We start from the raw sequence: 10,184 nt of genomic DNA, 5'->3' as shown, positions 1-10,184 counted from the left end.
TACAGAACAGATCACTTATAGATGAAATCAAACAGTCCATTCTCTCACTTATTTCTAAAATAAGCAAAAACTTACTGGACATTTTTATTAGATACAAGATTTTTAGTAAGATACTATATCACTAGAGAAAATATTCCGATAGAACTCTGAAAATCTAGGACTTAAATATCCAACACTAGAGAAGAGGATTTCTAATAATCATTCCATAAGAAGAGACAGACCTCTTATCACTACTTTTACAATACTGAGAAGGTATTATAAAGTACCTTCTGTATGTGTTGATTCCACCCTCACCCCCAGCCCGTCCCTGGAGTCAGACAGGAGGGGGGACAGGAGCTACCTCAGCCCCGTGCCTTAGCTTGGCAGGCTGCACTACGGCCCTTCAGTTCCTTTACCACCAGTAGTGTACAACGATCCACAGATTTTTTTTTCTGGTTTTCAAGCTTCAAGGGCTGAGTATAGTTGATTTGGAAGTTGGTACCTGGTCCCTTGGAACAGGCTGGGAATAAATCAAATATTATTCCCCTAGCTCCAAAAGCTGGAATGAACTCTTTCTGATCACTATCTCTAAGCCATTCAGCAGCTCCAAGCAAGCTGCATTTAACGACATGATCCAGAAATATCCCAAAGTCTAAAACTGTACTTTCCAACACGGTAGCCACTAGTCTATATGTAGCCATTTACATTTAAATTCATTAACATGGAATAAAATAAAAAATTCAGTTCCTCAGTCATGTTAGTCACAGTTCAAGTACTCAGTAACTCTGCAAGTAGCAACTGAATTGCATAGAGCAGATATAGAACATTTTCATTATCACAATCTACTTGACAGTGCTGATTGAAAAGAAATTTGTATGTGTGTTTGCTTTTAGAGAAAAGAGTGAATATTTACAGCTAGGGCTAACTACATCATGGCTGCAGGTTTCTGGTGAAAAAAGAAATAGAATTGGTTAGCATTGGCCCAAGTTAAAGTATAAAAATGAATGTGGGTCATGGAACCAGCAGATGGCGTAATGGTTGTGTCACTGGACTTCCATATAGCCGACCACAGAAGGAGTCCCAGATATGGTGGCTTAAAACTCATGCCAGGCGTGTGTGCATGTGTGCCCAAGATCCTGAGAGGAGAATGGAGGAGAAGGGATTGTGGTGTGGTTATCCACCCTTGGGAGTGATTTCTTGCTCTCTGTCTCTCCAGCAAGCACATGTACCCCACAACAAAAATCTCTCTTAAAAAAAAAAAAAAGAAAGAAAAGAAAAAAGAAAATCAATAGTGGATCTAGAAAAGCAGGTAAAATATATACTTATCAGTTATATTAAGTCTTCAATTATTAAAAAAAGATCATAATATAAACAAATTAGTTATTATCTACTAAAAATTCTTAATGTGTGAAACTGTAGAAAACAAAATGAAAACAAAGACAACATTTACTCTTTGTAAACTAACATTTTTAAGGAGACAGGACACTTGGACAGACAGAGGTTATTCTTTGTGTGTTTTTAGAGCATGAACTGGGGGATGCCAAGATTTTAGCCTCTGCCCAGTGAATAAATAGTAAGGCTAGAAGTGATAACCAAAGCACAGAAGTTAATTGTATCTTAATTCTGCAAAATACATGGTTATGAGCCCTTCTACAAGCCAGATACTAGGCTCTTATTGTGGCTCAAAGGCATTTAAAAATTACTTCTAATTAACAGCACACACCAAATTGCTGTGATAGGGGAAATGCTAGAAGGTATATCACCATTTCAAGAGTAACTTCACAAAGTGGAAAATGTGATAGGGAACTCTCATAAAACTCACTTACGTCTACTTGTGTGAAGAGGAATATGCCCATCAAGAGAAGCACCTCACCTCAGAGGCCACTTAGGTAAATGCCAATGCCTGGGGTCTGTTTTCTTTTTTTGGTTTAACTAAAAGTGTGTGTGTGTGTGGGGGGGTACATGTGAATCCATGCTTTTGTATGTAACAAAATGTACTGTGACCCTAAATTAGTTAATGGTTGAAATATGAGATCTTTTTAAGATTTAAAAAAGACAAAACAGCAATAATTTAGGAGGTTATTCTAGATTGGAGAGGACAATGCAGGGAAATCTTAAAAGGAAATTGAGAAGGTTATCTTAGCTGCTACAAAGACAGAAAATGGGCATAAGGGTAGTTGTTGCAGGATGCAAAATAAGGCACACTGGAGCTAAGAGTTTAAGTTTGACTTTGACAATGAAAATAATGGGATTGGTTATAACTGTGATATACTGAAATATGTGTATATATATATATTTTAATGAAGCTTTTTTTAACTGATGAGGAGAGATTAGAGGTGAATAAACCACTAGCAGCAGCTTAAAGTAGGTGAACTCTCAGACCAGGCTGGACCAAGGTTCAGGCCAACAGGTGGACTGAATACAGGCTGCACTTGCTCTGGCTATTCGTAAGTGTCTAGGAAAAACAGGGGCTGTCAAATATTTTAAAAGAGCATTAAACAATCATTAGAAATTTTGTTTTTTACAATGTAGATGTTACTATGTATGAGTAGTAATGTTATTTGTAATGTTTCTCCTTTATTAATTTTAAATGCCATCAAGCAACTTAATGCTTGCTATAATTAAAATAATACCTAAGTAGAGAATATAAAATAAAAAGGAAATCTGCTCATTTTCATCCCTGATACCTCCAAACCAATACCCTAGGGGAAAGTACTATCATTAAAAGTTTGTTTTAAAGATAGTTTTATATTTTAGTAAAATATGTATTATTAATGTATGTACTTGTGTGCACAGGTTCATAATATGCTCTTCATACAAAACATTAGATCATTTACATATTTTGAGTTTTCACCATGGCATAAAATTTCATGCCCTGCAGGGCATTCCTTAGGTAAGTACTGTGCTGGTAGAATGGATGCAGTAGCAGCTGATGAACATAATCATCCAACTGCTTTCCCCTACTCAACGGGCATATTACATTGCAATTATCGTCTGTAACACAGCACTTACGTTTTCTTTTTTAAGTATCATTTTTATTAGAATCAAAATAGTAGCTAATGTGAGGTTAGACACTGCTCCTCGGCTTATTATCCACACATGAATTTTCTTTAATATAATATGACTTACGACACTTGTAAAGCTGCATTTATTTCCTTGAGTAGCTCGTTAGTCTTATTAAAATCTGCCCGCATGATATTTTTCTCTCTGAGGTGGTCTGCTGTCATGACATCCAGCTCTTTTTCAAGTCTCTTGTTTAAATCTTGTTCATGCAACCTGTTTTATTTTTAGTTAAGAAAATGTTATTCTGAAATCAAGCTTTCAAAACTTTCTATATTCTACCAGATTTGAAATGGTTTTGGTATAATATATAGAAAATTAATGTAAACAGCACTAAAGTAAGCTACTTACTTTGCCATAATCTTCTAGCTGGTGTTAAAGTTGTCTCCTTTAATGCTTTTTCAAATAACATTTTGAAGAAATTTCAGTTAATTATATATAACTTTGAGATTAATGAATACATATACATCATTTGAAATATCAACATTTAATCTATGTTGTACATTACAATGTCATTAAATAAAGGTCTTCGATATCTTACTAGAAGGGCAGTCTAGTCACAAAAGTAGGCACATACTGCTAAATATCATTGCAACAATTTTTCAGATAATAGTGCATACTCCTGTTGTTACGAACAGCATACCTCATCTGTTGGTTAGATTCACTTCGTACTCTGAGAATTTCTTTTCCCTTAAATTCCAGTTCTTTAGTTAGGGCACTTATATTCTCATGAAGATGTTGTACTTCTTTATCCAAGTCAGAAATGTGATGCTCTCTGTGCCTTAATTCATCTTGTAGATCTGTTATTCTACACATGTGCTCCTTACTCTGTAAATACAATTAATTCTGAAAAGTTTTCTACGTATTTGCTTTCTCTGTTTATTGCAGGGAAAGAAAATAATGCACTGGGGAGGCAGCAGGTAGCATAGTGGTTAAGGCACTAGACTCCCACATGGCTGACCACCGTTTGAGTCCTGGACCCAGCTGCTTGAGCAACATGCCAGGTGCGTGTGTGTGTGTGTGTGTGTGTGTGTGTGTGCGCCCAAAATCTCAGGAGGACAATGGAGGAAAAGACTGTGGTGTGGCAATCCCACCTAGGGGTATTTCTCACTTTTGTTTTCACCATCTCTGCCTCTCTAAAGTGAGCACATATGCCCCATGGCAAAATCTTTAAAAAAAAAATAAATAAAAAGAAGAAAGAAAGAAAGAAACTGACATCCTAGAGTGTCAAATACCATCACTTTGCCATTGCTTCAAATATCAGATTACTGAAATGAGAAAACCACAAGGCCTCTTCTCTTTCCATACATATAAGAAAGGTTTATGTGGATAGAGCTTCAATAATGGCAGGGCTACAAGGGACCTAAAAGATCATAAAAGCACATCTCACTCATTTTATAGATGAGGAAACCAGTGGTGATTTGTGCAAAGATGATTTATCATCAGTAGGAGAGTTGAGATTAGAACATAGGACTCTAACATCCTCAATGAGTTTTAAATGGCCTTGCAATAAATGTTGGCTTTGTTGTCCTTTAATAAGGATCTGCATCTTTGGAGGGCCTCCCAATTCACATACAACCCATCATAATTAGAAAGTTTGTTTTTTTATAATATTGGAATTACTATGTATGAGAAATAATTTTATTTGCAATGTTTTTCCTTTAATTTCTAAAACTACAAAACAATTAAATACTTGTTGCTAGAATTCAAATACTACCTAAATAGAGAATATAAAATAAAAAGGAAATCTGCTCTTTCTCATCCCCAGAACCTCCAAAACCATGCCCTGAAGGGAAGTAGAAAGCAGACTTTGCTCATAGTCTAGTGGCTATCTAACAGAAAAGTTTCCTTCCACTTTCCTAAGTCATCGTTTTCTACAAGTTTTGCAGACTTAGAACCTGTTAACTTAAGCATAGCCTAGCTGGAGAGATTGTAATGTCCCTCCATGTTTACAAGGTGGCTCGTTCAAGAGAACACTGAAGAAAAATTGGGGCTGATCATTTAACAGGTGAAGACTGACAAAATAAGAGTCATGAGTCTACCAGCTTTCATGGCACAATGCCTGAAAGATCCATTTATCTAGACATATCCACATTTAAGATCACAAACTACCTAACTAAATAGAAGTACATTTGGCCAAAGAGTAAAGTTTAAAAAGTATAAACAATAGCTGTGTTATAAAGACATGAAAATGTAAACTGACTTTTTCCTCCTTGAGGGCCTGGTTTTTCTATAGCACTGTAACCCTAACCCTGGCACAGCGAGAGAAGGATAACATGTACAAAAGCATGGTTGTTGAGGTAGGTCTAAGAATAAGGCTGTTTAAGTTTAAATAAAATAAAATAAAAAGTGCAGCCCTTCAGTTCCACTAGACATATTTGGCCCAAATGACTACTGACTATCACAGTGGAGAGCACAGACGTAGAATGGTCCCTTGTCATGGATAGCCCTATTGGATAGTGCTGCCTGCATACTATATTAAATTAAAAGGTCATAAAGTAAAATGTAACTTTATAATCTATAGCCGAAAGTCAAACTACATATTTCTCTTTAAAAATAAAACTCTTCAATTAAGATAATAAATAATTAGTGAAAACAATAGTTATTGCAAAATAATTTTCAGAAAATTGTGGACATTCAATATACCCACATTTAAGAAATCAACACAGGATAGAATATTCTCACTTACCTGTCTTCTGCTGATGTCTATGCTTCTCTCTAGTTCCATTTTAGCAGCTGCCATTTCCTGGTGGTGACTGTGCCGTAACAAATCAATTGCAGCTGCATGTTGGTGGTTTAATTCTGAGCGTAAAGAAGCTACAATGCAAGGAAAAAAGTTTACTAAATTTCAAAAATGTTTTCAATACTTTCACAATAAAAGTAAAATAAGAAAATAAAGCTTCTAATAAAAATATAGAAGTCACAGTATATTATTTTTAAAATTTAGTCATTTGTCTATGCCAATTAAGTTATTAATAGACTATTATAAGTTGTCATGAGTTTAAATATTACAGATGATCTATATACGATCATAAACTTAAAAGTTCATTTAGTTGTGACGAAGATAGGAAAGTTTTCAAATGTTTAAATGGACCAAGGTATTTTTTATACACTTCAGTTTGTAAATAAAGTGCTAATGGAGAGGAGATGTTTTTAACTCTTCTCATTTACTATTAGAACAATAACATTTTAGAGTTGAATGGTACCATAACGCATATGTAGAAAGCAATTTCCCACCCAAGTAAGAATTCTTCTACAATACCCTGAAAGAAGTTAAGCACTGGCTGGGAAATGCTCTCAAAGATTGGGAGATCACTTTGATTTGCATTTGATTATTTCATATAATCCACAAACACTGATTAAATGGCAGGTACTATTCTAAGGGAAAATAAAAGATGACTCTGACCTTGTAACTACATAGGCTACAGGGAAAGGTATTACGCCAGGAAATTAAGTGAGATACCAGAAGTATTAGCACTGATGAAAGCACGGTGGTTGAAGCACTGCATTCCCTAGGAGAGGGCAATTGGCAATGCTAATACAAAGGAGCTGTCACATTGAATCACATGTAACTGTACAGTGTGTATTACATTTCTTTTTCCAGAAGGAATACCATGCATATCAGTCAATACAGAGACATTAATATCCCCATTTCATCATCCAATAGCTTTTCATTTTTTCCGATTATTTTTTATTTTTTTGGCGAGGTTTTTGCTATAGGGCGCATGCGCTCGCCAGACAGACAGAGAGAGCGACAGCGAGACAGAAAGCAAGAAAACACCCCCTAGGGGTGATGGCCATGCTGCAATCCCTTCTCCTCCGTTCTCCTCTCGGGATCTTGGGCACGCACACACATGAGCACGGTGAGTTTTAAGCCACCAGGTCTGGGACACGAACCACGGTTGACTACATGGGAATCAAGTGACATAGCCATTACGCTAACTGCTGGTCCCTTGCCCAATTATTATTATTATTCCAACTATTTCTTTAAAAAATCAATCACCATTTATCATTTGCTTGTAAAAGGACTTTACCCAACATGAAATACTTCTCAGACCAATCCAGTTGAGAATACTATACATGTCACCATCAACAGGTAATAGACCACATCTGTGTCCTACTAATGTCATGCCTCTCTATTTGTTCTCTTGCTATCCTTCTCTATACTCTTCTCCCGCCCCATTCTACACTGTCTCATCATTGGTAACTATTTTTACTGCTTTACATTAACTCTGTCTCAAAGACTGCGTCAGGGTTCTCCAAGCAGGGCAAGAGAAAAGCATTTAAAAAGAAAGGATAACATACGCAATAGCAGCAAGAATCTGGTCTGTCTGATAAACGATAAGAGGAGGGCACAGTGCACATGATCGTATTGGGAAGAAAATGGAGACTGGTTTGCGAAAATTTAGTGCAAAATGCTTTCTGCTTTAACCTGAAGCTTATGATTTTCAAAACTAGTTATGTGTGATAGTATGCCTAAAGGAATATGAAGAATACACATCACATGGGCATCTTCTGAAACATAACTAATACTTGAAATTTGAGGGATAGCCATTTTTAAAAATAGTAATGCAAGCAGAGATGTAAGTGAATAAAATACGAATTAAAAATTTAAAGCTAGAAAATAGAGACTTCAAAGACATGCTGTACTTGTAGCAAGTCACTGTAAGCTCCTCTTGAGACTTTCACACAGGGTATAAGTTAGTCTCCACTGCTGTTAAGGGCTTCTTCAGGGGAAGAATGTGGCAGGCACTGAGGTAGGACGTGGAGAATCGCTGGAAGATTTAAGGTGGGAAGCCACCTGATGAGAGTTGAACGTGACAAATGTTACCCTGACTGGAGTCTGGAGGACAGGCTACAGGAAGGTTCTGACAGAAATTCAAGAAAGAAATGATATGGCCACAAACTAAGGATGGCAGAAGAACTAAAAAAGAGGAAACAAATACAAGAAATATTTCCTAAGAGAGGCTAACAGGATGAGGCAGTGAAGAAAATAAATAGAACGCGACTCTCATTTTCCTGGTTTTAGCAATTGGGTAAATTGATGTACGAAGTACAGGGATAAAAACACATTTGGATTGTGAGGAGATAGTAAGTTCATATCTTAACTGTTGAGTATAAGTTAGAAAACCTAACCATGTACATCCAGTAAGAAATAAAAATCTAATGTACAAGAAAAGAGCTTTGGTATAGAAATACATATCTGGAGTCACCAGCAGTACAGAGATGGTGGTTAGAGCCATGGATCAGGATCTACTCAAGCAGCAAAGGCTGATGATTGAAAGACAGACCAGCAGATGGGGGCTAAATCCCAGCAAATGGCAGTACTTCATGGTTGCCTGTGGAAACAGGCTTGGTAAATGGGGTTAAAGTGCAGAGGTCAGAATGGTACAGTACTGTAAGGACACTATACTATCAGTGGAAACCTGGGGGGCTTGGGATAAGATTCAAGAAGGTGACCGTCAGATATTACAGATGGCCAATAAAATGGGAGCTAAGAAGTGAGACTACCTTGAATGTGGAAGTTCATAGTTCAGTGGTGACCTATCTTCAATCGGGGCAAAATGTAGACCTGAACGATCCTGACAAAGAACTGGCATCTAAAATACATAAAAGAACTTTCAAGCCAGCAGTAAAAATACAAACCATACAATTAGAAAAGAAGATACAAAGATGGCAAATGAACACATAATAAAATGGTCACTATTGGCACTGGACAGTGAGGCAGAAGTAAAATGCAGAGTTCTGCCAGGCTGACCTACATAAGGAAGTTCCAGGTTCACATCTAGAGACCTCCCTGAGTATGCTGGGCAGGTGTGCCCTGGGCAGGTGGATCGCGGTGCTGGGACCATGTGGAGATGCTATCTGTCTGTATATCTGTCTCTACTATTCTCTCTCATGGAAGAAATAAACATTTTTTTAAAGTTCAATATCATAGCCACTAGGAAAATGCAAATTAAAAGCACAATGAGGTATCACCATATTCCCCATCAGAATGGGTAAAACACAGTGATACTAAATGCTCACAGGGACATGAGGAAACTTGACATTTATATAATACTAGTGGGGATATAAAATGATATAGCCATTCTGGAAAAACAGTTGGGCAGTTTCTTAAACAACTATACACATAACTATCCTATTGCTCAGCAACTTCACACCTGGCATTTATTCCAGAGAAATGAAAACTTATATTTACACAAAGACTTGTCCATTAATGTTTATGGCAGTTTTGCTTGTCACAACCAAAAACTGAAAACCAGATGGCATACAATTTGTACAGGACAACCAACTGTGCTTTGTTAATACCACAAACTACTCTCTGTAATAAAAAGGAACTACTGGCACACACAACCACATGGATGCCTCCAGAGAATTATGCTACTTGAAAAAAAACAAAAAGCCACTTCCAAAAGGTTGAATATATGGTGGCTCCATTTATAAAATGTATAGCACTCTTAAAGTGACATAATTATAGAAATGGAGATCAGATGAATTATTTCAAAGAATTATAAGAGGGGAGGAGAGGGAAGCAGGTGTGTACAGACAGACCACATGAGGGATCTACATGCTGATGAAAATGTCCTGTATCTTGATGTTATCAATGTCAATATCAATGTCCTGTATCAATGTATCAATGGCTATGATACAGAACTACCATTTTGCAAGATGTTACCATTTGGGAAAACTGAGTAAAGGGTACAGGTGCTCTCTTTGAGCATATGATTATTTCAAACAATTTTTAAAAGAACAAAAGGTCCTTTTAAAAGGTTTATGAGAGAGAGAGATGAATTGTTTTAGGTTTTTGCCAGAGAGTGCATGTGCTCACCAGAGAGAGAGAGACAGTGAGAGCAAAGTGAGAAATTACCCTCTCACTTTCATAGGGTCAAGGGGAACAGCCATGCTGCATCCCTCCTCCTCCATGCTCTCCCTGGGATTTTGAACATGCATGTATACATCCTCAGTGTGATTTTTAAGCTACCAGGTCTGGGACTCAACCATAGTTGGCCATGTGGAAGTCCAGCACCTTAACCACCATGCCACCTGCTGACCCCAAGTTTTATTGATTTTTTAACAGGGTCTCACCGTGTAAGGATCCCTCTGTCCTGGCCTCTCAGCTAGTTGGGACCACAGGTATGCATCAC

General features: G+C 37.1%; 1 protein-coding gene across 5 annotated transcripts in view; it reads right to left on the bottom strand.

Annotated features, from left to right (window-relative positions):
• FAM184A (family with sequence similarity 184 member A) overlaps positions 1–10,184 on the bottom strand; it is a 141,010-nt gene that overhangs the window by 12,447 nt on the left and 118,379 nt on the right. For 4 of the 5 annotated variants that reach the window (XR_335892.2, XM_006157854.1, XM_006157853.3 and 1 more), the window contains exons 12-14: positions 5,729–5,856; positions 3,683–3,867; positions 3,109–3,255 (exon numbers count right to left, since the gene is read on the bottom strand). Coding sequence is in view for 4 of the 5 variants with exons in the window: in XM_006157854.1 (XP_006157916.1) it covers positions 3,109–3,255; positions 3,683–3,867; positions 5,729–5,856 (460 nt within the window). In the remaining variant the exon portion in view is untranslated. The remainder of the gene's footprint in view (positions 1–3,108; positions 3,256–3,682; positions 3,868–5,728; positions 5,857–10,184) is intronic. The other variant, XM_006157855.3, reaches the window with a different exon arrangement.

The sequence above is a fragment of the Tupaia chinensis genome, unplaced genomic scaffold (genome assembly GCF_000334495.1).
Source record: "Tupaia chinensis unplaced genomic scaffold, TupChi_1.0 Scaffold000563_1, whole genome shotgun sequence".
In the NCBI taxonomy this organism is placed as follows: domain Eukaryota; kingdom Metazoa; phylum Chordata; class Mammalia; order Scandentia; family Tupaiidae; genus Tupaia; species Tupaia belangeri.
This window is presented reverse-complemented; position numbering and strand designations above follow the sequence as displayed.